At 34.4% G+C, this 27,907-nt stretch overlaps 5 protein-coding genes across 6 annotated transcripts; 3 read left to right on the top strand and 2 right to left on the bottom strand.

The window, feature by feature from the left end:
* Positions 1 to 4,727: 4,727 nt before the first annotated feature.
* Positions 4,728 to 7,760, top strand: AT5G49665 (Zinc finger (C3HC4-type RING finger) family protein). The gene is made up of 2 exons (NM_148105.3): positions 4,728 to 5,587; positions 5,667 to 7,760. The coding sequence occupies exons 1-2, from the start codon at positions 5,231 to 5,233 to the stop codon at positions 7,530 to 7,532; spliced, it is 2,223 nt and encodes a 740-aa protein (NP_680410.1). The 5' UTR covers positions 4,728 to 5,230; the 3' UTR covers positions 7,533 to 7,760.
* A 2,161-nt stretch (positions 7,761 to 9,921) lies between these two features.
* XIP1 (Leucine-rich repeat transmembrane protein kinase family protein) lies at positions 9,922 to 13,511 on the top strand. Its single transcript, NM_124344.3, has 2 exons — positions 9,922 to 12,619; positions 12,853 to 13,511. Exons 1-2 carry the CDS (start codon positions 10,117 to 10,119, stop codon positions 13,248 to 13,250), a joined length of 2,901 nt encoding a protein of 966 aa, NP_199777.1. The 5' UTR covers positions 9,922 to 10,116; the 3' UTR covers positions 13,251 to 13,511.
* A 4,526-nt stretch (positions 13,512 to 18,037) lies between these two features.
* Positions 18,038 to 21,920, bottom strand: XK-2 (xylulose kinase-2). Of its 2 annotated transcripts, none has more exons than NM_124343.2 (11): positions 21,695 to 21,920; positions 20,922 to 21,576; positions 20,759 to 20,847; positions 20,613 to 20,677; positions 20,372 to 20,427; positions 20,152 to 20,272; positions 19,986 to 20,060; positions 19,845 to 19,898; positions 19,661 to 19,755; positions 19,400 to 19,574; positions 18,038 to 19,309 (listed from the first exon to the last, which is right to left on the bottom strand). In NM_124343.2, exons 1-11 carry the CDS (start codon positions 21,751 to 21,753, stop codon positions 19,077 to 19,079), a joined length of 1,677 nt encoding a protein of 558 aa, NP_199776.1. In that variant the 5' UTR covers positions 21,754 to 21,920; the 3' UTR covers positions 18,038 to 19,076. The 2 variants fall into 2 exon arrangements, with proteins under 2 accessions (NP_199776.1, NP_974915.1); NM_203186.1 differs by having other exon boundaries at positions 18,883 to 19,309; positions 19,400 to 19,569; positions 21,695 to 21,870.
* Positions 21,921 to 22,768: 848 nt separating this feature from the next.
* AT5G49645 (uncharacterized protein) lies at positions 22,769 to 23,488 on the top strand. Its single transcript, NM_001349605.1, is given in 2 exon segments — positions 22,769 to 22,796; positions 22,811 to 23,488. The coding sequence occupies 1 exon segment, from the start codon at positions 23,076 to 23,078 to the stop codon at positions 23,133 to 23,135; it is 60 nt and encodes a 19-aa protein (NP_001336535.1). The 5' UTR covers positions 22,769 to 22,796; positions 22,811 to 23,075; the 3' UTR covers positions 23,136 to 23,488.
* AT5G49640 (uncharacterized protein) lies at positions 22,809 to 23,488 on the bottom strand. Its single transcript, NM_124342.2, has one exon. It carries the CDS (start codon positions 23,232 to 23,234, stop codon positions 23,022 to 23,024), a length of 213 nt encoding a protein of 70 aa, NP_199775.1. The 5' UTR covers positions 23,235 to 23,488; the 3' UTR covers positions 22,809 to 23,021.
* Positions 23,489 to 27,907: the final 4,419 nt, after the last annotated feature.

Raw genomic sequence — 27,907 nt, 5'->3', positions numbered from 1 at the left:
TATGAAACTAATAGATGAATGCAAGAACATTTCGCAATGGCATGTGCAACCAAGTCTACGAGCGTGCTCTAATCAAAATTGACATTTAACTACCATCATTATCTCTTGATTAGCTAGCGTTACTTTCTTGTATATATGACTCTTATAATAATCATTAACTTCGATACATTAATCTGAACGCTTAGACTAATAAGAGTAGTAATATATCAATAAACTTAAAAGGAGTTCCATTTTCAACTGATGCAAAAACTTTAACTAGCGTGGTAGTCGATATCTAGGTTGAATTTTACCAAAGAAATAATATCTTTTGTGTACAATATTTTTAAAGTTGAATGGCAGCAGAGTACAAGAAAAATGTTAGAAAATTCTACGTTAATTAGAATCTAGTAATCAAAAACACACATAAGTTTCAAGTATAAAGCTATATATTCTTGAATTTAGTTTCATGATGAGTGGAAAGATGAATAACCATTAACCAACTAATGTCGAATTGTAATTATCCCAACATAAAAGCATCTTGCGTAATCAGAATTCGATATTTACCTATTTGGGCAAGAATAGTTTTTTATGTTACACCTCTTTTCATTTTTTGTTATTATAAAGAAGTTAAGTTCATATCAAAGTAGGAAAAAACAATGCCAAAGTCTCTAGTCTTATGTAAATATTGAAGACCACGCCTTTAAATCTTAAAAAATCCTCAAGAAGTTGTGGACAATTTGTACCAAAAGACAGTATTGATTGATGGATTAAACATATAATAACAATTAATTATCATGTTATTTTATTTTTCAACCAAATATTTATTATTTTATTAGTAAGGTATGAAGACTTTCCTTTACATAAAAAAAGATAATTAGGAGTTAGATGTGCGTGGCTGATTGTTAGGTGAGAGAGCATTAACTGCTTACTTAGACTAATAAATTCCTCTACTTGTTTCATTCTGATTAGTCTATATGTATACTCATGCTAAATCTATCTATAACATATACACGTCATCGATGTGTAAAGCATTTTTATGTTCAAAGGTAGATTCCAAATCTTGGTCGGTCTAAATTTAAGATATGTTAAGGTTATCTAGAGCACTGCTTTTTGAAAACTTCGACTGCTTTCTTTTATAAAAAAGATTGCCAAACAACACGAAAACTTTGACATACTTAGAAATTTCTTGGACCGACGTGTTGAAACAAAAATGGTTTTGGCCCCATCGACCATCATCATTATTAAATTGCCATCTCTTGATACTTGATAGCTTTTGAAAACGTCCACTTTCCGGTTATGGTCATTTTTCTGAAGTTTCTAATATGATTAATCATTTTATGGCAATGTGTTCATTTATTAACAAGAAAATAAAAACATCATTAACAATAGAAGCAGTCAAGCAGGACTTTGGACGCAAGAAAATGACTGATGGAACATAAAACTTGGGACCTAGGATTGCTACTGAAAAAACGATAAAACATATATCTTCTTAGGTCACGTAAACTTGGTAAGAGCTAGAGAAATTCAAAGACATAAAAAAAATATACAAAAATAAAAAAAATCAAAGACATAAATAATTGTTTTGTACAAGCTTTGATATGAAAAGTTCAAAGACTGCTATGAATTTTTATGAAGATAAAAAGAAGACTAGTATGAAGACTTCTTCATGCATGTATCTCCCTAGAAATAATGGTATAGGAAATGACCTATCTCTTACAACAAATTCCCCAACAAACCTTCTGATTTTTAATATATTTTTAAAGTCTTCAAATTTTTAAATTTAATTTGTATTAGTTTAAGCTTTGTCAACCTCAAAATGATATTAAAATAAAATTTGTATTGGTTGCCCAGTCCAAGGAAATGTTGGTACAAAGAATCAAATATTTAAGAGATTTTTAGAAGATTATCTTTTAAAATTCTGAAAGTTTTCGTCAAAAAAATGTTGCTAACTCATCTCTTAAGTAACAGCGGAAATCATTCATCCCCTCGAAAATAAATATTATTTTTTGTTGAAAAACTATACTAAAATTGCTAAATAAGTAAACATATAGTTGGTGTTGGAATTTTGTTGGGAACTTGATGAGTAAATCACATCGCTAATTGAATGCTAACCGACACATAATAATCAATCATAATGTTAGCTTTAGCATTGACGACAAAATACTTCCCTGTAATATTATAGCTCGAGTTATAATGCCGCAAGTGCATGGGTAAATACACTTATTTCATAATCAGGATCATATCCACCATGATAGATCGCAATACTAGACTTCCAAGATCCAATATTTAATCTATACATAGCTAGATAGTTAAGAGTTTTAAAAAAAAAAATCTAAGAAAACGATAAAATACGAGTAACAAGTGAAATGAAGCAATGAAGCGAATAGAAAAACAATTAAAAAAGAAAACAACTAAACTTATGAGATTAAAAAACAATGAAGGACGCATTGGATCAAAGGTTATGCATAGATAAAAAATAACTAAATATCAAACAATTACGGATTAGGTTGAACTGAACACTGGCTTAGAAATTAGAAGATGGTTCTCTTAATTATGATTAATCCACCCGCATGAAGCTAATAAACTATGCTAATCACTTCTAATTGCTAAACTCTCATCTAAAAATAAATAATTACAAGGCAATGCAGAGATGTCCAATATTACCTTACTAATTTTCTTAGCCTCTTAACATTAATTTTCCATGGCTCAAACCTTTTAATAAACAAGTGCAACAAAATGTCAAAATTTCAAACTTGAAAGACTAAGTCTAATATATTAATAATCTCAACCTAAATGAAGAATCTTTTTAAAAGCAACATAAAATCATTATCCATATGATTCAACTAAGTAACTATTCACTTAGCATGATTAGGAAAAGACCAATACGTAATAAATAATAAAAGACATGCATAATTAAAGATGAGACTAGAATTTCTTCTCTAGTTGTCTAGTAAAAGTAGAGATCCTCATCTCAATATTAGAAACAATAGTCCAAAAGTAGTATTCATGATTATCTATAACTTTTTTTTGGTAGCGTTGACTTGATATTCTTTTCAAATACATGTATCGTTAAGTTCTTATAATTCGGTTCTTGGAAATTGAAATGCTTAAAGACGCCATGAATATAAATAAGGTAGGACACAAAGGAGAATCCATATTATAATGACAAAAGAATATCTATGTCGATACAAAAACAAATTGATCAAAGAAATAATCAATAAAAAAGTAGCACCATTAATACTATATAATTAAAGGTAGGTTGTGAAATGATTATGAAGATACATAAACCATGTTGGTTAAGGGTCGCATAAGAGGCATGTGATTGTATTATTAAGGGTCGCATCTTAACTACCACCCCAATAAACACGGCTTCCATTTCAGGACATGTGCGCTCTTTACTTTCTTCTTTTTTTGGCCATGTTACTGTTATATTCATAAGCTTCAAAAGATTACATGTTTTATTTTGCTCATATATAATAAAAGCAAAATATTGCAACACCTGAAAACATTTATTAAATTAAGTCTCTATAACTATATAAGTTATTTTATTTTAGTTTGACTTTCAAAATGATAAAATAAAAAATGTTAGACCGCTTTAACATAGGAAATAGGAAACATTTGTTTTCCAACAACTTTTTCTCTAAAACATTAAGAAAAAGTAGTTTATTTCATATCTTATTTTTTTAGACCATCGTTTTGGATTTACTGTACGGTGGTCATGTGGTTAAGGAGGATCAATGATAGTAGTAATTCGTAGAATAGTTAATGAGTTGTTGTCCTTTGTAATCATGCATATTCGGTATAATTATAATTAATTAGTATGGTTGCCTCTTTAATTATGTACTTGGTCTAGGAAACGAATCTTCAGCCTGGGATATACTAAAATTTTGTTGTGATCTTTTCTCATATGGGCTGTTGAATTCTCTATTGCGGCATGTGCGTTTTGTTATTCGACCTTTGTTTGAATGGTTTTTTTTTTTTTTACTCTTTTTGAATGGTTTAAATGTAGCATATGTGATATGTGAATGAAATTTTTTGGATGTAGGCTTGCACGATATAGCTGTTTGGACGGATCACTTCGATAGACAAGATACAGTAACGTCTTTAATTTGGGTCTTTTTGACATTACATAGTGTGGTCACGATACCTATGACGACATAAATTTTTCAAAACAAAAAAATGACACAACCATATGAGATTTGAGGTCCGAAGACAAAGTATAAACAAGTTGTAAAAGAGACGGTCAAAAGTCAAGTAGGTTAACAACAAGATTCGAAGAAGTATTTAGGTTAGTAACAGTTGCTAAAATTTATAAATTGAAAAATAGCAAAAGAATACTAGCAAAAAATTGGTGAAAATGTAACTAACTAATTATGTTAGTTTTAAAACCAAAAAAATTAATACAATAAATAATTATACAAAACTTTCAAGATATATATATATATATATATATGTATATAATCTAATAAATAACATGTTTATATAGCGAAACATATTACATATATCTATTTGATGAATTAGATATATGAAAAGAAACATGATATAGAAAAAGATAAAGCTCTATGTAAAACTGAAATCACATAAGCAAACATACATACATAATTTATTTCATTTTTATTTTTTACATTGGACGTTTAAATTTATGTATGAAAAACATGTAACGGATAAAATAATTATTTGTTTGTAAAAGCTAAATAAAAGAAGAAAATCGTCTTCAAAAACATGATATATCACATAGATCAAAATATCCTCTTGTCATTCATTTAATTGTACTTTTTCAAATATAAAATGAAAATCGTCCAAAAAAGAAAATCGTCCACATAATAGACTTCTTCAATTAAAAAAAAATACTTTTTGTTTTCGACATTCGCGTCATCAAAAAGAAATCCCAAGAATTAAATGCAAAATCCAGCTACAGTATAAATATTTTAGGCTTATATATCGGACCCTTGAGAGGAATCATAGGAGAAGAAGCAGAGAGAGAGAGTCCAAACTTGGAATCTGGACAATAAAGAAAGAAAAACCATTTTAAAAATCTTTTTATACTAAAACTCCACAGATCTCCCATTCTGAGATGCAGAGTGATAATAACAACAATTGAGACCAAAGCAAAATCCGAAACTGTCACCGTTTTCCTTTGTCTTCTTCTCTGCCAAAATCTTTCAATCTTTATCTTCTTCCTTTTTCTTGTTTTTCTAAAACTTTCTCCATCTTGAAAACCAAAACAACCCAAGATTAATAATATACACCAATGGGTACTGGTTGGCGACGAGCCTTTTGCACCACCGCCCCTAGAAACAGCGATGCCGCGGCGCCGGATCTCGACAAGCAACGCACCGGCTATAATCTTACCCCAAGTCCTAGCCCAAGAAGCTGCGTTAAGCTAGCTTTTCTATCCGGAGGAAGTAATCCTTCAACTCCCCGATCAACTTCTAGTCCTAGCCTACGTTGTCGGACTGCAGATGCTCAAACTCCCACGGCGGAACAAACTTCGACGCCAAGATCGGCGACTAAGAGTCCAAGACTGTCTTTGGCCGCTATCTCTAACCCTTCTTCGCCTCGGTCACCGTTAAAACTCTCTCTGTTTCGCAACAGCTTCAAATTCAGAGTAAGAAACATATTAAGCAACAAAGAGATAAAAATAACTTATAAAGGCATGTTTTTGATGGTTGGTTAACTTTTTGCAGAGTACTTGTGGAATATGTTTGAACAGTGTGAAAACAGGGCAAGGAACGGCGAAGTATACGGCCGAGTGTTCACACGCATTTCATTTCCCTTGTATTGCCGACTATGTTCGTAAACAGGGCAAGCTTGTTTGTCCTGTTTGTAATTCCATCTGGAAAGACGCTTCTCTCCTTGTTCCTCATAAGAATGCAACTGAATCTCCCCTGGACGACTCTGTTTCCGTAATCCAGGAGAAGCGCGTTGTTGTCACGTCTTCTCCCAGAGCAAAACCAAGGCCAAAGCAGAGTGATTATTCGAGATTTTACGACGATGATGAGCCTTTGCTTTCGCCGAGGTTTGTCACTATACCTGAAGCTGATGAGAATTGTGGAGGGGAAGAGGAGGATGACGTGCCTCAGTTCAAGGGATTTGTGGTGGATCCGAACCCTTCTTTTGCTGTCAAAACTAATGAGATTCCGGTCAATGGTCGAGATTTTGGAAACGTTCAGGTGAGTTTGTTGCCTGAAGCGGCGGTTGTCTCTGTTGGGTGTGGTTACGAGACTCGTGCAGTGGCTTTGCGGGTGAAGGCGCCACCACCTCTAACAGCAAGAGGCGGTGTAGGGCGTAGGCTTTTAGATCCGTCGCAGCGTGCACCGGTGGACTTGGTGGTTGTAGTTGACGTAGGTGGAACAATGAACGGTGCGAAACTACAAATGGTCAAACGAGCCATGAGGCTTGTGATCTCCTCGCTTGGCTCAGCTGATCGGCTATCTATCGTTGCCGTCGTCATGACGGTTCCCAAGAGACTCCTTCCGCTGAAGAGAATGACCGAACACGGCAAACGCTCTGCTGGAGCCGTGGTAGATGGGTTGCTTTGTGGTCAAGGTTCTAACACAAGTGAGGCATTAAAAAAAGCATCAAGAGTGCTTGAAGATCGTAGGGAGAGAAACCCGGTGGCTAGCATCGTACTCCTAACGGACGGTCAGGGCCAGTTGAGTAAAGTCCACACAAATCAACGGTCAACAATAACTAACGTGGGATCAACACGTTTTGCTCACATTGAGATCCCTGTTACTGAGCATGGCTTCGGAGAAAGCGGTGGATGTAGTAACGCCCCTGCAGAGGAAGCTTTTGCAAAATGCATAGGAGGATTGCTTAGCGTAGTGGTTCAAGATCTCAGGATCCAAATCCGGGTTGGATCAGGATCTGGACCATGTGAAATCTCAGCCATTTATCTATGTAATGGACGGCCTACTTTGGTTAGTTCCGGTTCCGGGTCAGTCCGGCTTGGGGACCTCTACGCAGGAGAGGAAAGAGAGCTTCTAGTTGAGCTTAGGGTCCCGTCAACCGCCACTAGGGCCTACCAGATTTTGTCAGTTAGAGGTCTCTTTAAGGACCCATCGACACAAGAAGTTGTATATGGACGAGACCAATCTCTCCGCGTTCCTCAAGCCGTTCGATCATCTTCTTCTCCTAGAATCGAACGGCTTAGAAGCCTCTTTATAGCGACTCGGGCTGTTGCCGAGTCGCGGAGGCTAGTGGAATACGGAGAATGCACAAGCGCATACCACTTGCTAACATCAGCGCGTGCGTTGCTTGGCCAGTCGGGAACGGTGGAAGCGGCTGAGTACATAAAGGTCGTGGAGGCAGAGCTGGTGGAAGTTCAATGGAGAGGACAACAACTAATGGAGTATCAAAGTCAGCACCAGCAGCAACATAATCAACGGCGGAGAGGAAGCGAGAGAGAGACCACGACGACGATGACGTTGATGGATGAAAACGGTGAGCCGTTGACTCCAGCATCAGCGTGGAGAGCGGCTGAGAAACTGGCTAAGTTAGCTATGATGAAGAAGAGCGACTTGCACGGCTTCGAAAACGCTAGATTTTAAATGTTATTTTTTTTGTTTCGTCCAGAAATATGAATAATTTTTAATTCTGACAATACAAAGGAAAATGTGTAGTCGTCAGAGAGTGTCATAATAGCAGGCGGCAAATTACTTTTAATTTATTATTGCAAATGATAATTTAACCGAATTGAGTCCGTGGAATTTAATGTCTTCTTTGACATTTTGAGTTGTGCGATTCTATAACAATCTATCCTTTATAGTAAACTCTATTTCACAATGTGTTTTATTTATTTTTCACTAAATTTTACTTTTGTCTCTTTTTATTTCATTGTATGAAATACAAAAAGGAACTTATAAATGTATTAATTAAAATATTTTGAAGTCGATATGAAAATTTAAACATGAAACATAATTAGTATTTTTCATTATACGTAAATAACTCTTTGTTTACAAATTTATGTAGTTTGTGGATATTATTCCTATTTATTATTATTCTGTAACTTTAATTCAACAGTGCTACCAAAAAATACATTCCAACTCGAAGTGACGTTTTGAACACAGAAATGATAAGATAATAATGAAAAGTGAATTAGGATTGAGAGTTGAAGTTAGGGTGTAGAATAATTGAAGCTGGTGGATGAATGATGCCTTTGAAATAATCATGAACAAATGATTCCTATCTTTTATTGCAGTTGTTGGTTGTTAAACTGTTAATCATAACATCGATCATCATCATTGTCATGATAGATAAATCATTGGTTTTTAGATATACAGATACTGGAATGTTGGTTTTTAATTGCTTTTGACATATGAATATTAGGCCTGGTAGTTCGGATATTCGGTTCATATTTGTTGAATTCGGGTTTTTGAGATTTAGAAATTTTGGATCTATTTGGATATTTTAAAACTTCCGGTTTGTGTCGGATTCATGTCAGTTTTTTTGGATTCAGATTTGGATGTACCCAAAATATCCAAATATCAATTTTTTTGTATTTAATTATATGTAAATATACAATTGAAAAATACCCGAAAAATCTACCAAACCCGAGTAGTTTTTACTAGAATATAGCCAAAAGTAGTTAAAGTATCTGAAAATATCTTAACATCCAAATATTTGAGGCATTTAGGTTATTACAAGTAAAAATATAAATATTCTTAATATATTTAACTATATACTTATATTTCCGCTATATTCGTATATTTATTCAAGTTTGGTTCGAGTTTTTTTATAGTAAAGTTTAGGATCCGTTCACATATTTTAAAACATCGAATTCAAATTCGTATCGGGTTCTGTTTGGTTCTTAAAGTTCAAATACTATGCCTATGCCAATATGATTTTTTCTCACTGTTTTTGACGTACATACCTTTCGTTTTAGTTAATTTAATACATGGAAAATATAATTATCAAAGTAAATAATTATTTTATTAGTTTGCTATTTATAAATAATAAAATGGTCGATAAAAAATTGTGTAGTTCACGTCGGATGATGAATCGGAGTCGAGTAAATGAGCAGGTACTTGTGTACCATTGAAGTGGGATTGTAATGAGCAAAACTAATCCTACTTCCTCTCATTGATACATTCATTGTGTTATGAGTACATGGTAAATGCTAATCGAAGACGGATATTCTTTGGAGTACCTGTACACTACTTGCATATCTCCCAATATACACAAGGATTTTACGTAAAATATGTGACGGTCCAAGCCCAAATTAAGTCCAATCTTCATCATGGGTCGACAGACCTCATGGAGCTTAAAGATACCGACGACTCTCCTCCTCCTAGTTTGAAATGAAGAAACGTTTATACTCGCTCTTCATGACAGATCCACACTTTTTTTCTTCCACTTATATTCTCTACTTGTTTGAAAATAAATATATTGTATTTGTTTAATTGATAAATACAATGCGTTTGCTACGATCGAATTGTATTTAATATAATTTCAGAGAATTATTTGAATATTTTCAAACGCTTCACTTATGTAATGTACGTATTTCCGATTCCATGGGACATACGTATGTTTGAAGAAAGCTCAAAATCTATTTGAGAGGAATAAATATAATATAATTAGGGCGAGAAAATGTTTTATATAATATAGCAATCTCTCATGCATGGTTGTGTCCAATGTCCATCCAAAAAAGCACAAGCAAAAAACATGTCGAGACAAGAGCGAGGTTCTTGGACAGATGATCATGCACTCTTTAGTATCAGATTCAGTGATATTTCAACTCTTCTTTTCTGATAAAAATTAGAAAACAAAAGTAAAGCTTTCTAGGGTATAAAGTTGGCTACATACATACACCTCTTAAGTTATTCTCTATAATAACTTAGTGGGTATAAACATAAAGCTTCTTTATGCAAAAAGAAAGATATGTATGTTCCTTTTCTCCAATGATATTATTATTTAAAACTATCTTTTTTCGTAAATTGCATCTATCTGATTCTGATCGTGTACAAAAAACATGAACCCTTCTTTTGTTTTTATAAGCCTATCAACAATTTGCAGTCTTTCAACTTGTAAACTTTAGCTTCTTCTTCCTCTCTTTTTCTCCCAAACACAAAATTTCTCTCTCTTTTCTTGCAACCTAAGTTAGCTCCTCTAGGTTACTTTTGATCTTTCTCTGAAATGCGTCTCAAAAATTTCCCCTTTTTTGTTCTCTTCTTCTTCTTTTGCTTCAACAGCAATCAATCATGGGGCTTGATGAGTTCGAACCAACAACCTCAATTCTTCAAACTTATGAAGAACTCTCTCTTCGGCGACGCTTTGTCCACTTGGAATGTCTATGACGTTGGTACCAACTACTGTAACTTCACCGGCGTAAGATGTGACGGTCAAGGGCTAGTCACCGATCTTGATCTTTCCGGTTTGTCACTCTCCGGGATTTTCCCTGATGGGGTTTGCTCTTACTTCCCAAACCTCCGTGTACTTCGTCTCTCTCACAACCATCTCAACAAAAGTAGCAGCTTCCTCAACACCATCCCTAATTGTTCTCTGCTTCGAGACCTAAACATGAGCTCTGTATATCTCAAAGGAACTCTCCCTGATTTCTCACAGATGAAATCTTTAAGAGTCATCGACATGTCTTGGAACCACTTCACCGGTAGCTTCCCTCTCTCTATCTTCAATCTCACTGACTTAGAGTATCTCAATTTCAATGAGAATCCAGAGCTTGATCTATGGACTCTACCGGATTCTGTCTCTAAGCTGACAAAGCTCACACACATGCTCTTGATGACGTGTATGCTCCATGGTAATATCCCAAGATCCATTGGGAACTTGACTTCTCTTGTTGATCTTGAACTTAGCGGAAACTTCCTCTCCGGTGAGATTCCAAAAGAAATAGGGAACCTTTCCAACCTAAGGCAGCTTGAGCTTTACTATAACTATCACTTAACCGGGAGTATACCGGAGGAAATCGGTAATCTCAAGAATCTTACGGATATCGATATCTCGGTAAGTAGGTTAACCGGAAGCATACCGGATTCAATCTGCAGTCTACCAAACCTCCGAGTGCTTCAGCTCTACAACAACAGCTTAACAGGTGAGATTCCTAAGTCACTTGGCAATTCAAAAACCTTGAAGATCTTGTCTCTCTACGACAACTACTTAACCGGTGAACTCCCGCCAAATCTCGGTTCTTCCTCGCCTATGATCGCTCTTGATGTCTCCGAAAACCGCCTTTCTGGTCCTCTTCCGGCTCACGTTTGCAAATCCGGTAAGCTTTTGTACTTTCTTGTACTACAAAACCGGTTCACTGGTTCGATCCCTGAGACTTATGGGAGCTGCAAGACCCTCATACGGTTCCGTGTTGCGAGCAACCGCCTTGTTGGAACCATACCTCAAGGAGTTATGTCTCTGCCTCATGTCTCCATCATCGACTTGGCTTACAACTCCTTGTCTGGTCCAATACCTAATGCGATCGGAAACGCTTGGAATTTGTCAGAGCTGTTTATGCAGAGTAACAGAATCTCCGGTGTTATACCTCATGAGCTCTCTCACTCCACCAATCTTGTGAAGCTTGACCTCAGCAACAATCAACTGTCTGGTCCAATACCTTCAGAAGTCGGAAGACTTAGGAAACTGAACTTACTTGTACTGCAAGGCAACCACCTCGATTCTTCTATACCTGATTCACTTTCTAATCTCAAATCTCTCAACGTTCTTGATCTGTCCAGTAATCTCCTCACTGGAAGAATACCTGAAAACCTCTCCGAGTTGCTCCCAACCTCGATTAATTTCTCCAGCAACCGGCTCTCTGGTCCTATCCCCGTCTCATTGATAAGAGGAGGTCTTGTAGAAAGCTTTTCGGATAACCCTAATCTCTGTATTCCACCAACTGCTGGTTCATCAGATTTGAAGTTTCCGATGTGTCAAGAGCCTCACGGCAAGAAGAAGTTGAGCTCCATCTGGGCAATACTTGTCTCAGTTTTCATCCTAGTCCTAGGGGTCATCATGTTTTACTTGAGACAACGGATGAGTAAAAACAGAGCAGTGATAGAGCAAGACGAGACCTTAGCGTCTTCTTTCTTCTCCTACGACGTCAAGAGTTTCCACCGCATAAGTTTCGACCAAAGGGAGATTCTTGAATCTCTTGTGGACAAGAACATCGTAGGTCATGGTGGTTCGGGTACTGTCTATAGAGTAGAGCTTAAATCCGGTGAAGTAGTTGCGGTGAAGAAACTATGGAGCCAAAGCAACAAAGACTCAGCTTCTGAAGACAAAATGCATTTGAACAAGGAGTTGAAAACCGAAGTTGAGACCCTCGGGAGCATTCGCCATAAGAACATTGTGAAACTCTTCAGCTATTTCTCAAGTTTGGATTGTAGTCTTTTGGTATATGAGTACATGCCTAATGGTAACTTATGGGACGCTCTTCACAAAGGCTTTGTTCATCTTGAGTGGCGTACTCGTCATCAAATCGCGGTTGGAGTAGCTCAAGGATTGGCTTACCTTCACCATGATCTCTCCCCACCAATCATTCATCGCGATATCAAATCGACAAACATCTTGTTGGATGTTAACTATCAGCCTAAAGTTGCGGACTTTGGCATTGCAAAGGTGTTACAAGCTAGAGGCAAAGATTCAACCACAACCGTTATGGCTGGCACCTATGGTTACTTGGCCCCAGGTGATGATATATAAACCTTATATTATGAAACATTACAATGCATTGAAACAACTTAGAAAATGGTATTTTGTTTATTGTCACAAATGCTAATGATTTCGCTAAATTCGATAAATTTATTTTCATCCTTTTTCAACAATTCTAAAAGTTCATATGAGTGAGTTTTTTTTGTAACATGTAGTTCAATTTCTTTTTCCTTACTAACTAAATGATGATATACATTTTGGAAATGGCAGAATATGCGTACTCGTCCAAAGCAACGATCAAATGCGACGTGTACAGTTTCGGGGTTGTGTTGATGGAGCTGATCACGGGGAAGAAACCGGTGGATTCGTGTTTCGGGGAGAACAAAAACATAGTGAACTGGGTGTCAACAAAGATTGACACAAAAGAAGGATTGATTGAGACACTAGACAAGAGATTATCAGAATCATCGAAAGCAGACATGATCAACGCCTTGCGTGTGGCTATCCGCTGTACAAGTAGAACTCCAACAATCCGTCCTACCATGAACGAAGTTGTTCAGCTTCTGATCGACGCAACGCCTCAAGGAGGACCCGACATGACCTCCAAACCTACGACCAAGATTAAGGATTCAATAGTGTCAGATCATCTCACGCAAACAAGACTCTAGTCATGCTTTCTTGGTGAAGAGGTGTAGCAAACAGTTCGTATAACTTCTAAAGATATCATGTATTTAAATATATATCATAGAAGAAACTGCTTATATATATAGTCTTTTAATACTTCAATGTATTTTAACATCTATCCTTTAAAGACTTTGGTTATTTCCGGTTTTAATTCTCCCAATTCAGATCATCATATAAACAAGAATATATAGTATGGAATTTTTGTCAAAAAAGAAAGAAAGAATATTATGGAAGATCATCATTCAGACTATAATTTATTAGCTGCTTCAAAATAACGCATAGAATCTGAATGTCTATATATGTAGACCCACAAATGAATCATTATAATTCACAAGCTCTTTATTCCTTGTGGACTTTTGATTCGTCATTCCTCTTTATTCATCGGTGAGTGGAACTTCTTTTTCGATTGCATGGCATGGAAGTGGATTCTTGATTTACATTTTTTAAAACCTAGAAAAGGGATAAAGTAATTATAGGGGATATCTAAACACATGTGTATTTATAAAAATAAATAAATATATATTTATCAGTATGATTCGAATACAGAATACGTAAGATTTGTTCGGGTAGTCGCATCGTCATATTTGTCTCTATATATCAACAAAGGGACAAAGAAGAAAGCAAGAGACTCATTTTTATTTTGTGCTTTCAATATAATATTTGAAATGGTTTGAAACTTTCTAGTAAGCATTTGGTAGTGATATATATACGAGTTGTATCGCTTCTTAATCAATCAAATATTAATTGCTATTAATAGATATGGATTTAGGTCGGGCTATGGTAGTTTTATCTCATTGATTAATATAAATTTGCGAAGCATTATGTAATTTTTGATGAGAAATGTAAAGTCTACTATAGATTTTTGTGTCTTTGCAAATATAATGCTTCCATTGTATTTTCTTGAACTTACCAATGATTATGATAACCGGTAGTCATGATTGTTGGGGGTGATCTTTTATAGAATATGTAACGCGACTCATGACAAGATATCAACAATAAATCATGACAAGATATCAACAATAAATCAAAAATAGAAAGAAGTATATCAGGATGAAAAATTTTACTCAAGACAAAAGAATATGAATTTATGGTTTAGAGGAAATATGAAAGATATATACATATTTATGTTTTCGGAATTTATGGTTTAGAGGAAAAATAGAAAGATATATACAGATAAAAGGAATCAAGGTTGTTGCTATAAGGTGTTTTCAGAATTTATGTTTGTCATCAAAATCTGATGGATGTAAAGAAATTTTGGACGATAATCAGCCAATTTTCTCATAAGAAGTGAATGCACACATCGTATGATAGCTTCGTTGTAATAACAGTTTTGGACGACACTTAAATGAGATCTTTGCTCTTTGGTTAACAATTTTCTAGAACGGAAATTGGATGAGATGCTACATGGGAAAAAGATATGTAATTTTGAAGAATACTTTTGGCGAATGACATAATTTTGACCGATATATCTCTGTTTGCACTATAAACAAATAAAATAACTTATTAACTTAATTAAATGAATTTATATTAAACAAACAAAAATTAATGATTCCGTCATTTTTATGACGGTGCAAACAGAAAAGATAGTTTAAAGGTTTAAAGTGTTAGTAAAATTATTTTGGTGGTTTAAAGTTTTAATGAAATTCTTCGAGGTTTAAAATGCTGTCTAATGACATTTTAAAGATTAAAAATGTGATTTTCCAATGTAAAATATTCTCAAAACTATTATCTGCTTGAGGTTAAAATGGTATTTTCAAAATTTATTTCGGAAACCCGATTGATATTTATATAGAAGAGACTAATTTTGGATAATATTCTAATAGTCTTTGTTTTTTCTGTTCAACATATTCTAATAGTGTAGGAAATGTTTTTTGGTCTCCCAACGAATAAGTCCCGTAAATAAAAATAAAAGTAAGGACAGTGAATATAGATATGAATAAGACATATGACAAAATATAGTGAAAGATTTTAGAGGAGGGTGACCATTTTAAATTAGCTTAATTCTTCAAGTTGGAGTGGAGTGTGACCATTATTGTCAAAGATTCCTGCAAATTCACCCTTTATCGGCTATCTTAGAATCTTGGTTTAAATTGGTTAAATTTTGGTATATATTTTGTTTTCGAAACAAAAATATATTTCGGATATCTAATCGGGTTGGATTGGATCAGGTCGGTTTCCGAACAAAAATTTCAATCTCTCCAAATTGAACCAAAACAAACGGGTTTGTACCAAAAACCGAAAAAATTGGGTCGGGTTAATGTCTCTGGCCTAGGGTTAATGATTATTGTACTTGAATAGCTGATCATTGATTTGGATTCTTGAAAATGAATCGTGGTGAGTATATAATTCTACTAAGTTGCTTCAAGGGTCCACGAGACGAATACGATTCGTCGATGCAACTCCAAAATTGTAAAGTCTTCTCCTCACTTTTTAATTTCTTTATTTCTTTTGTGAAATAAGTGGACATTACATCAATGAGGATAAAAGAAAGTAAGAAATGGGTATAAAGACAAGAAAAGAACATTGATCAATTTCAATGGAATATCAAGATTACTTCAAAACCTGAAATGGGAATAAGCTTCATAGGAAAAAAGACAGATCCATCAATACTACAAAACTCAAAACGAGATTCTTAGTGGTTCATATCCGTAAGTGTAAGCCATGTTTCGTAGGTTTTAAATAGTGCATTCAAATATGGTAAATTGATATTTTTGATATATATTACTATTTTGTAAATATTTAATTACTAATATTTTGTTATATGTTAGTAACAAGATGTTTGTTGGAAACATTATTTGATTATATCGAAGTTAAAAATAGTAAAAAAAAATTTATCAAGTATTACGCTAGTTTGAATATGTATAATGATAGAACGACGACAATAGCACAAACTACTATGTTACATGTTTTGCTCTCTATTTTTCTTAAGATATGATAACTATATTGACTAAAAATTGAACAAGATTGGTATAAAAACTACTTTGATCACTATGACTCTTTCTGATTATCAAGAAAAAGAAATATACGGTTACTGTTTGTAAAATCAAATTAAATGATATGACCCTCTTATGAAAAGAGTAAGTTTGAATCTTTGTTTGTTTAACTAGGAATATATAGGATTTTGCATTGGCTATGAAAAGAGCTTTTAATTACCTAGAGGCTAGAGAGATAACTCACATGAATTTTGCGGTTTGATTTCAAATTGATCACCTAGTGAAGTTAAAACATTGTGACTTCATCAAAAGAAGTCATGGGAAGTAATGCTGGATTTATGTTGGATCGACAATTGATTTTTTTTAATAGATGGTGACTAGTGTTGAAAAATCTATATTTGAGTAGGATACTTTAATTTGTATGAACAATTAAAAGACATTAAAAAATCAATTCTTTAAGATATGATTAATATCATATACTATTACAATGCTCATCAACCAGACCAAATATAACTCAAAGTATTGGGCGTGATGCTTCATAGAAAGCTTACAAACGAGTTCTAAGACTCAGTTATCCTTTGGTCAATTTTTGCAAGAACCTCTAGAAACCAAATTATTCAGTATAAGTTGGATAAAAATATATTAATAAAATCTACTTACTAATACCTACTAATTTCGACTATATATGTAGATCTTAAACCACTTTTGATAGTTCAGTGTGGTTTATCCTATATGATTATTCTTCTTTTTCACAAGCGACTTCCTCCAACTTCTCAGAACTCTTAAATCTTGATCTTTCCCATTGCCACAAAAGATTTCATTGCAATGATCCATTAGACTAAGACATGTTTATCTGGTATAACCATTGAACTCTTAGATGTTGATGCGGCTTTAGACACTTGTTATTCAATTGATTTCACATAATCGTTTTAAACTTCATACACTTTGTTAATGTCCAAATTGCTCTTGGTTTATCCTTCTAGCACTTGTTGAAGCATAAATTTTAACATGTTTTCCTTGAGAGATTGAGTAGATGAGCTCCTTTGGCCTTGAAATTTGAGTCCCCTTGAGTTTGATCAAAATAATGATATTTTGGGACTGAATGGATGTATTTGGCCAAAGATTTCGTGTTAGTTCCTCACATTTAGTATCCTAAGTTGATGTAGAAGATTTTAACTATGTTTCTCTAGTAAGAAATGGTAGGTGTTCGTTGAATTCTCTTGTTTTTCCTCAAATGCTCATCCTTGATATCTTTTGTACCATTTTGTATCCTTCTAAACCAAGAATTGGTATTTGACTCAATTTCAAGAACTTGTCAAGTTTAGCATTCAACTCCTCAAACCTTGTAAACTTTTGAATAGTGTCTCTTTAAGTCATAGCACAACCTTCCCCGTGGTTCCCATCGCTATAATTTGAGCTAAATTATCCCCTAGTAACTATTTTCAACTTAAATTTCCATTTAACTTACCATTGTTAGTAGTTTGCTCCTTAAATTTCCATTTAACTTTGTTTGTATTGCTCCCTTACACTCAATTCTTATGTGTGAATTGAAGCTTGGGAGCAAACTTTTTACCATAATCCCATTGATGATATTTGTCGTTTGAGGAGAAAGAAAACAATCTCAACTTAAAAGTGTCTTTTGCAATCTTATTGATGTACACATAAACGATTAAATTGGTCCAAAACTTAAAAGTGTAACAACATTAGTGTCATTGAAGAGTTGTATTTTATATGAACAAAACACCACTTTAAAAAAGTTTATTTTCCATTAGATCACAAAATTTATGACTGACTTGTGAGATTCAGACTAGGTTTGTTTTTTCTCCAAGTTGAGAGACTAGGTTAGAGCTAATTCTAATTTTAGGCTGATACAGATCAAATTTAAGTTTGCATTAAATATACCCCTCTCTCTCTCGTGGCATGAAATTTTAATTTTCTGTTTACCGTAAAGAGACTACAAAACTTTGAAATATGTAACCAATATTTTTTTTTCCTTGGGGAGACAAAACGGTGTCTCGAACCGTAAAGCAAAAACGAAGGAAAAAAAAAAAAAACTGAACCAACACCAAAAGTTTGCAACTTTGAAAATGCCTTCTCATCTTCCAATGATCTCTCTCTCTTCTTATCTTTAGCCGTTGCTTTTATATCAAATCCGTTCTTCTCTTTCCATCTCAACACCCATTTGAACAGAGAACCTGAGAAGCAACCGCGATTCGCCGCCGCCGCCGCCGTAATCCATCATCGGCGGCGGCGAGCGGAACAAAGTACCGGACTGTCAGTGCTTGATTAAGACAACATTCTCTGTACTCTCGACATTGATGATGTACGCGACAGTGACTGAGAAAAGAGATTTGGGTCGTTCCTATGTGAAAAAGGCAGACAGGTTGGAGCCAGGCATAATTGATTTCTATATTTTAATTTGACTAAAAAAAATAAAAAAAAAATCTACTTTTTTGTTTTTGGAGTGACATTTGCGAATGGGGAAGAAGGAGATGAAGATTTAGCTTTTTTTTTGTTCTTTGAATTTTTTCAACCAGAAATGTAAAATCTTTATATCATTTCTTCTGCAGATCATTTTTGTCGTGTTTATGTTCTTTTTTTCTTTCTCACTCTTTGAAGACTACTAACAATTTATGGCCTCTTCTGATTTTGTTTGTGTCTCATTGTATGTAAGTCTCTCAATGATTTAAGTGTATGACATAAACTAGATTAAGAGCAATGTCTTACGAATCATTTGTTACTCAGAGATCGTAAGATCGTATTCTGCTTTTATTTTGAGCAACAAGCAAACTTGTCTTTTAGTTTTAGTAGATAGAACTTGTTATTCTTTCAACTCTTTAAGTTATTTGAATTATTGAGTAGTGAGTTTTTTTCTTCTCAGAAGTGGCCTAACTTCTCCACAAGCTTGTTCTCTATTTCCATCCTCTTCTTCATCAACAAACCATAGGTGGAAGCAATGTTCGCGTCTCCTGCTTTTACCTTGAGCTTGCAGTTCAGAGATGTTGTTTCCAATTTCCCTTCGTAGAGATTTGAGATTGGTACAAAGCTTCCTTTTTTGTTGCAGAGCCAGCCATGAGCAGCTCTTAGTGCAGCTCCAAGTGATGCTGAATCTGTTGCATACAAACAAACACTTTGTTCAATCTATAAAGGAGATCAAGCAAGTATAAGCCGCAACTTGTTTTGTATGTTTCAAGAGTTACCAGGCCTTTGGACAGTATATACATCACATCCGAAGATTGCTGAGATCAGACTCAAGATATTCTCGTTAGCAGATGCACCTCCGGTTGCTATTATTCGGAGGGGAGGGGAGGGCATACCAAATCTCTCAGTATGAGCCCGCTTTGAAAGAAACTGACCTTCAATCAATGCCCTAACCTGACAGCAAACAATACATTGGGATGAAATCGAACTATGTAATTGCCCTGTGGATGTTATAGAGAACAGTGTATAAGCTTGCTTACCTCTGAGGGAGGGTCGAACTCACCGACCTCTTGTTCCTTCACACCCTCAAGAGACTCACCAGAGAAGTTCTCAAGAATGTAACGATGAGAGCCAACTAAGCATTGAGAAAAGCATTAGTAAAGCAAACTTACAGCATGTTGCTGAGGCCAATAGCATGGAAAGGAGAATAACTCAAGCAAATACCGGGAAGTGGGGGCAGAATTTCATTTTCAGTGTAGTAGAAGCCGAGTTTCCCATCTAATGGATCCAGTAGTGTATTTAGAAAACAAAGAATCTGAATATATTATAGATGGACACCTGAAGGATAATGAAATAGCAACTTACTGTTTAGTGGCTGTGTTTGCTGCAAATACTTATTAAAAACATCCCAAGATCCCTCAGCACAACGGTCACGAATTTCTGAAATGGAAATTCACATTCTTGATTGTCTCTGAGGATCAAACAAAGCACATAAGAACAGATAAGAGTGGGAGTTTGCAGTCATGAGTACCTTCCCGGGTGAGAGAAGCATTCTTGTAAACCAACATCACCATATAACTCTCAGGGTCCACAGGATTAGGTAACACATGACCCTCAAGACTGGGTTGAAGTTCTTTGGTAATCCCAAATACCTGTAAGAGTTTATAATGTTCGACATGTGAAATGGTAAGAACACTAGTCTATATCTGGATTAACTAACTAGCAAGCTCGACAAGAATCAAGAGCCTTGCCGTGTCACTGGTTCCAAGACTGATCGCCAGATCTCCAGGAGTACTAAGAGTTAGACCTGCATGACATGGTATAGCCTCATTGGTACCTTGTAATTCATATACAAACACAGACAGAATCCAGTCGCAAGATACACTCTCCATTTCATCATAAATGTCGCAGTTGCTACTCAAAAGCCCAAGTCAATAACAATTTGAAAATGCATAGGAACTTCTCCCCAAGCTTATGTTGTTGAATATGTACCTGCCAAGCTATTAGGATTATCTCCCGACCACTGCACAACCACACAGTTCTTTTCAAAACCGAACCTGCAACATAACCAAAAGAATCTCTGAATCTGACATGTGAAAGTGCATATCATATCCATCCTGATCACAATCGATACTAACCTCTGAACAAAATACTGAGAAATAGAACCAGCAGTAGCATAAGCTGGAGCTAACTTCCCAAGTTTCTCCTCCAAACCTGTCGCTGTAGCCTGCAAACAAAACCTATCAACAAACAACCATTTTTAAATATCTAACTACATCCTCAAAGTCACCCACAACAAACCTCTAACGCAGCTTTAGACCAACAACGTTTCTCAATATCCATCAAATTCATCCCAGCAGCATCAGTTTCATCAATACAAGCATAATCTCCAACCAACAAAGACGCCATAAAAGAGCTAACAAGCGAAATCCTCTCCGTGCTCTTATACACCTCCCCCTGAGTCATAAAAAGCTTCCGTATCTGCGGACCAGTAAACCGCTCATAAGCACGAGAGCCAGTGATCTTCGACAACTCCATAGCTCCACCAACAGCATTCTCAATCTCTTTACATTGCAATGTAGTACTACTATCCATCCATATAGGAGATTCCTTAACCGAAAAAGCGTTTTCGAGTTGTTCTTTCAATGATCTCTTTGAATCCAATGATCTCAATACCTCAGAACTACCTTTTGACCAATACACACTACCGTGTTGTTGCCCGCTGCCTGAAACAGCGATAACTTTGGCGAAATCGAAATTGGCGTTAGAGAGCTTCTGGAGAATGAGATCAAATGCTTCGACCCACATGAGAGTTGGAGATACGATTCTTCCGTTTACAGTAGTGTCTCTGTAAACCCCGTCTTTGGTTTTGTATTGAGGAAGATCAGAATCGAAATGAACGAGTTCGGTTTTGATAATGTTCAGGTTCGAATCCAACACAGTTGCTTTCATTGACCTTTCAATGGAAACAAACAAGATTCAGATCGACCAAACTAACGAATTTCAAAATGATCGAAGACTGATTGTGATCAAATCAGAGAGATAGCAACAATAGTAAAGGAAGGGGGACGTACTGGGTAGAGCTGTCGAAGCCGAGGAAGAGGGAATCGGGAGGAAGAGAGAGATCCGCCATTGTTGATTGATCCAAAGTTTTTCACAGGTTTAGAGGAAGAAGAAGACGAGAGAGAGATGTGTCGTCGTTTTTATAAGGTAGGATCATTTAAAACAGACACTAATCAGTATTTTGGATAAGAGCGGAGGTCATTAGTCATTACTCCGAATATTTAGTGACTAATTGTTATCAGATTGTTGGATTTTGTTTTCTAACCTTAATTAGTTATCCACGTCATGTACACAAAATAAAAATAAAAAATATTTCTAACAAATCATGAGTAAATTAATTTATATTGTTTCGTTTAGAAGAATTTTAATATCAATGTAACGCAAAAAAGTTTTCTATAACATAAAAAGGTTTGGCTCTACGGCCTTTGAGAGGCGATTTTTTTAGGTCTAGCCACCACCAAACTTTTCTTCTCAAATTTCTGACGTTACCTTTCTGATTATCTGGTGCCCTTGGCCGGAGTCAGAGAGGGTGTGTCTGTTTGTCTTTTATTTGCTTTTCCTTTGTTTTGGGTCTTCTCTGGCTCCTCCTATGGCGGATTAAAGACGAGATTCTAGATGGTTGTGCTTCGATTGGAAGGTTGGTTCCGTTCTAGTGATGGTGTCGCTTGGTTCTCCGTGGGTGGTTGGTGTTTTTGTCGGAGCCCGTGTGGTTCTTCACTGTTACGGCAGTTGTTTTTGGAGATGGAGGTTTGGTTTCTTCATCTTATACATACCTGATCTAGTGGAAGCTATGTAGTCTCGATTCTGTCTTAGGCTAATATTAGGTTGCCTTTGGTTGGGTAATTTAGTCTCTGCTCATAGTTTGTCCTTGGTTTTGCTAAGTCTTGGCTCGTTTGTGTTAATTTTCCTAGTTTTAGGTTTGTTTTGTTGCGTTTAACCAATTGAATTAGCTAAGCTCAGAGATCCTTCTTGGTTTGTGTTTTGCGCAAGTCAGTTTCTCTCTGGTTATGGAATTGCCTTTATGTCCTTTGCTCTTCTGCTTTGCTGGGTCCTCTTGGGCGTTTGGTGGTTTTGTTTTTGGCTAGGTTACGGGTTGTGCTTGTCTTTTGGATGGTGTTTCGTTGCAGCGTCATCTACAAGCTCCTTTCTAGCTTCTTTGAGGTTTGAAGTTGGGCTACAGGCGTCACAGTGGAACGATCACATGTTCTTCTCTTGCGAGGAGGTTACCAGTTTTTTGTTGGTAGATGGCTGAAACTGGGTCGACGAGTGTCCGCGTGTAAGAGCTGTTGGTCTTCTTTGACTTGTCTCAAGCCGAATCACAAGGTTTTCTCCTTGTTCCTAGCCTGTCTCTTTATCTCCGTCTGCTATGGTGTGACTTGGCTCTAGTGGTTCATGATTCCTTGGTATCGGGTGAAGCCTTTTGCCTTCCTTGTCGGTGTTGCGATTGGTTAGGCTTTGGTGTTGTGTCTTATCTGGTCTTCCTGATGCTATCTGGCGTTCACAGTTTCTATAGGAAGGTTTAGTAGGCTTCTCTTTGGAACATGTGGTCATGTTTAGTGCATTGGTTGTAGACTTCTCTTAGTGAGCTAATTTTTTTGGTTGTAAGTTGGTTCCCTGTACTTTAGGGTTATGTCTCCCTCGTTTGTTTCTCTCGTTTGAGCTTTTGTTTCCGGGGACATCTTGTTGTTCGCCGGCTTTGTCTCCCGTTAAAGTCGGGCTCTGTTTCCTGTTAAAGTCTCTGGCTAAGTTTCCGGTTTATCCGGTTTTGTAAACATGTTTGGCTTGATTAATAAAATTCCAGTAACAAAAAAAAAGAAAACGCAAAAAAGTTAATTAATGTGAAAATTTTAAAAATATCTCCTACCGGATATTCTCTCTATTTTATTTCGTTTTCCAGTATGTTTTGGCAGTTTTCAAGTTTGGATGAGATCCAAATTTGCCATCCAATATATCTGGTTTATGTCACGGTTTTGTCAGTACGTATTTTCTTTTAGTATTAAATAATTATTGCAAGAGTTAGTGTTGTAGATTCGATGACTTTCTTCTACCTTATATGCAGATTCTCTTTACTTATGTGTCGTTGGTTCAACGATTTACCCAAAAAAATCAAAGAAGATTTGTTCCTTGGAAAATTGGGATTGGCTTTTAGCTTCTATTTCAAGTAATCGAATCTTCAATTTGTTAGCAATCACATGTGGATTATCATAATTTTATCTTCTTGGATCACTTTTTATTGATAATTTTCGCAAGCTTATGAGTTTGATGTACATCGTATCCCTTTTAACTTGTTTTGTAGTAGTTTTATCATGGTTAGAAAAAAAATGAAATTGATGTCTTTTTTTTTTTTCGTCAATGAAAAATTGATGTTTTTTTGTTTTTTCGTCAAAGAAAAATTGATGTCTAAAACTGGAGTTATGTTGCAAAAAATGCCGGAAAAACGTATCACTTTATTCCCACAGTACGTATTTTTATCGTTTTCAATTGCATGACACATGTTTGAGTGGAGATAACCCTTCTTCGTCTTTGGTGGGATTGACGATGAGACTTTTATTGATAATTTATATTTGTAAACTCGTTATGTGTTAGTTTTTTCTTTTTTTTTTTAATGTCGATGAATGGTTTAAATTATATTAATAAAATACAAAAAAGTGAAATGTTTATATTTATATTTTTCTTGAACAATTATTACATTAGAAGTTAGATAGTTTTGATTCAAATATGGTGATGAAGAAGTAGGAGGATTAATAGGATTTGAAAAGAAAAGGTTGTTTGAAAATGAAAAGACCATTTTGGCTAAGGTATATGTGTAAATATGTCGAGAAAACCGCCAAATCAATATGAACTATTTGCATACGGTTTTTTATACCAAACTCTAATGTATGATCGTTTCTTATCCGAAGTGATTAAATATTCAAAAAAATTTAGAAACCATAGATAGTAAATACAATACCATATTATAAAGATGAAAATGAATTCGAGAGGTGAAACGTATATGATCTCTCTCCTTAAATATTTAAATACCTTTAAAATGATGTTAATTTCCAACAAAAACTAGATTGTCTTAATCTACCAAACGGGTGTTAGCTAGAAAATGTTTAAAATATGAACTTAGTAACTTAAGCAAAAATGGTAAACCCTTGAAACTATGTCTTACATAACATTCGTTGGATACTACATTAATTGGATACATTAGTTTTGTTTTCTTACGACTGATCGTCATCATGCTCGAAGTTTTTCTTGTATTCTTAGTCATTTGTTGAGTTTTGACAAGTGTTTAATTTCCTCATTATTTATTTATTTACTTGCATATTTTACTTTTCTTAGTTCAGTTTTTCTATACATTAATTTATTGCTTCTGCTTAGTCACTGAGAACCCAAACAACCAGCTAATCATCGCTTTAACATAAGCTCGATTGTTATAAATTGGGTGCGGAATAATATTTACAAATTAAGCACATTAATTACATGTTTTTAGTTCTTACCAACACTTAATTGACCGGTCGCTCTACAAAAACATTGGATTCTCAGAAATTTGCTTTGTTGTGGTGAGTAGATACTTTTTTTTTTTTTTTTTTTTTTTTGAGTAGATACTTCAGAGTTCAACTGCAAGTGGAAGGAAATTTTGATATTTTTTTTTTCCATAAATATACACTGAAATGTATGTAGCTTTTGTTTTGTCTTTTCTGAATAACATATGTTTTTTGGGGTTGAAATCTAACCTTTTTTTATAAAGAAATATGATCATCGAATAATTGATTTTTAAAATTTCTGATAGATTAAAACGTGATACCATTGTAACTCACTACAAAGAAAAAGTCGAATTGAATCATTTATATTGAATCACAAAATTAAATGATATTATTTTAAATTACTTATTAATAATTGATGCAAATATTAAAATGTAACATCAGTTACAATAGCTGATGCTGTTATTAATTTGTGTCGCATCAATTAATTAAAACTGATGCAAATCTAAGTTAGTTTGTATCACTTTTACATATTGATATAAATATATAAATTTACATCACTTAAATAACTGATATGTTTATTAATTTAATTAACATCACTTAAAAAATGATATATATTTTACATCAATAAAAAAGTGATGCCAATAAATAATTTATCAACTACATCATTTTTTTTTTATCGATTCTTAAGTTAATTTAATTAGCATCATTTCTTTTATGATTTTACATCACTTCATTTTTTTTAATTGCCATCTTTAATAACTTTTGTAGTCTAATATTCTTTTGGAAACAGAATATCCATTTACTTTTTTCCCCACGATTATGAAATCTTCCTAGAATCCTAACTTCCCTAATATCTCTATAAATCTACGTTTCCTTTGCTAATATGATAGATTTTTCTTTTTCTTTTTAATATAACTTCTTCTTCTTTTCATCATCTCTTCTTCCCTAGAAGAACAAAACACCAAAATAATGAAACAAAAACTATGTCGCCAAAGGTAAACCGAACCTACGTTCGTGTAATCGGTTAAGAAGTCGGAGACACAAGTTCTTTCGGTCTCTCCCCTAATTAAGAAAACCAGGGAAGATATCGCAAGAAAACGCCAACGGTGTACAATCTTCAGGGTAAAATCATGAGAAGCCACAAAGAGATCATGAGAAGGTTAAAAACATTAAGCACAATGAAAACATTTTTTTGATGCTTAGATATCTTGTAAGGAAGATGACCGTGAGGAAAATTATGGAGACATATGTGGTATGTCTCTGTGTGATTACAAGAGAATCAAAGAACAAAAGTAGTTTATAGTTTTGAAGTTTAATTTGTAGTATTTTACTTTTGAACTATGTACGTGGTTTAATTTCTTCAATGAATTTAAGATTTTTTGTATTATTTTATTTATAATTAGTGATTATTGAAAATAAAACAATTATTAAAAAATATTTATGAAAACTAAAATTAATTCAATCGGTTATTCAGTATTTGACAAAAAAAAATTAACATCCATTATTTTAAATGATACAATTATTTGAATCATTTATTAAAACTGACATTAATCTTTACATCAGTAATTTACAATCAATACAAATATTTAACATCACTTACAATAATCGAAACAAATACTAACATCATTTTTATTAATCGATGCAAAATTAACATCATCTATTTGCAAATGATACATAATAACATCGGTTATAATAATCGATGCAAATATTTATTTTAAATGATGTAAATTATTTACATCAACAGTATATAAATCATTTATTTAAATGATGTAATTTTCTTTTACATCAATTATAAGTAATACAAATATTTAAAATAAATGATATAAAATGATCACTTTTTTGTAGTGACTGGCTAAACCGATGAAAACAAATATGAATTGAAATCAAAGAAATAATGTTATCTTGTGTAACAAGACTTTGAAAACTTAATTAGCTTATTCTCTTTTAACTTTGGTATAAATAAACAACTTTTATATTTGCTATGAAATATACCAAAAACGGGCTTTGTAATTGGTCGACTCTCTTATCAGAATTTGATGTCAAGACCGCGTGATAAAACATCAAGAACATGGTCTAACATAGTGGAAAGAAAAAAATATTTGATAGTAATAGAATCGTTGAAAATTCAACTATCGTCAACCTTATTCAACAGGAATATAAAACGAAAAACCGTAATTGGCTCGAAGTTTGGTTGAAAAATCAAAAGCCAAAATCTATGAACGAGATTAATCGCCCACTAAAGTCCCTTCTGTTATTGGCACACGCTCTTGTCGTTATAGTTAAAAAGTTCTTCAAATACAGAGACATTTTGTTTATGTACTACATACGATTCGGTTTGGTGAACAAAATATCATAAAACTTGGTTCATGTTGATATATAGATTCATAAGATGTATTTTTGTCTTATATATGTTTCTGTATCATGGGTTAAAATGTTTTACAAATATGTTTTTTTTTTTAAAATATGTATTTATGTATATATGAATCCGTACGCGTAGTAGTAAAATGAATTAGAAAGGAATAGGAATTGAAAATTTCATATTATGTGTATGTGTGGAATCAAGAAATGAATAAAATGATAAGTGGTGGACCTTGTAACCTAAGATCCAGGAAACTACAGAGGAGAGCCACTGATAGTGTGTCAATAATTATTCTCCCACCCATCCACAAAGAAAAGTTAATTTAATTTATCACTCTCAGTAAATTATAATCAAAATAAACACCAACAGTAGTCAACTTTCAACAAATGGGTCTG

Source organism: Arabidopsis thaliana, chromosome 5 (genome assembly GCF_000001735.4).
Source record: "Arabidopsis thaliana chromosome 5, partial sequence".
NCBI classification, from domain to species: Eukaryota; Viridiplantae; Streptophyta; class Magnoliopsida; order Brassicales; family Brassicaceae; genus Arabidopsis; species Arabidopsis thaliana.
This window is presented reverse-complemented; position numbering and strand designations above follow the sequence as displayed.

Excerpts from the sequence above, each read along its gene's own strand:
- AT5G49665 (NM_148105.3), top strand. The coding sequence starts at position 5,231 with ATGGGTACTGGTTGGCGACGAGCCTTTTGCACCACCGCCCCTAGAAAC. Across the intron at positions 5,588-5,666 it reads GCAACAGCTTCAAATTCAGA|AGTACTTGTGGAATATGTTT; the intron begins GTAAGAAACATA and ends AACTTTTTGCAG.
- XIP1 (NM_124344.3), top strand. The coding sequence starts at position 10,117 with ATGCGTCTCAAAAATTTCCCCTTTTTTGTTCTCTTCTTCTTCTTTTGC. Across the intron at positions 12,620-12,852 it reads CTATGGTTACTTGGCCCCAG|AATATGCGTACTCGTCCAAA; the intron begins GTGATGATATAT and ends TGGAAATGGCAG.
- XK-2 (NM_124343.2), bottom strand. The coding sequence starts at position 21,753 with ATGGCGGATCTCTCTCTTCCTCCCGATTCCCTCTTCCTCGGCTTCGAC. Across the intron at positions 21,577-21,694 it reads GGCTTCGACAGCTCTACCCA|GTCAATGAAAGCAACTGTGT; the intron begins GTACGTCCCCCT and ends TTCCATTGAAAG. Across the intron at positions 19,310-19,399 it reads ATATACTGTCCAAAGGCCTG|ATTCAGCATCACTTGGAGCT; the intron begins GTAACTCTTGAA and ends TGTATGCAACAG.
- AT5G49640 (NM_124342.2), bottom strand. The coding sequence starts at position 23,234 with ATGACCACATGTTCCAAAGAGAAGCCTACTAAACCTTCCTATAGAAAC.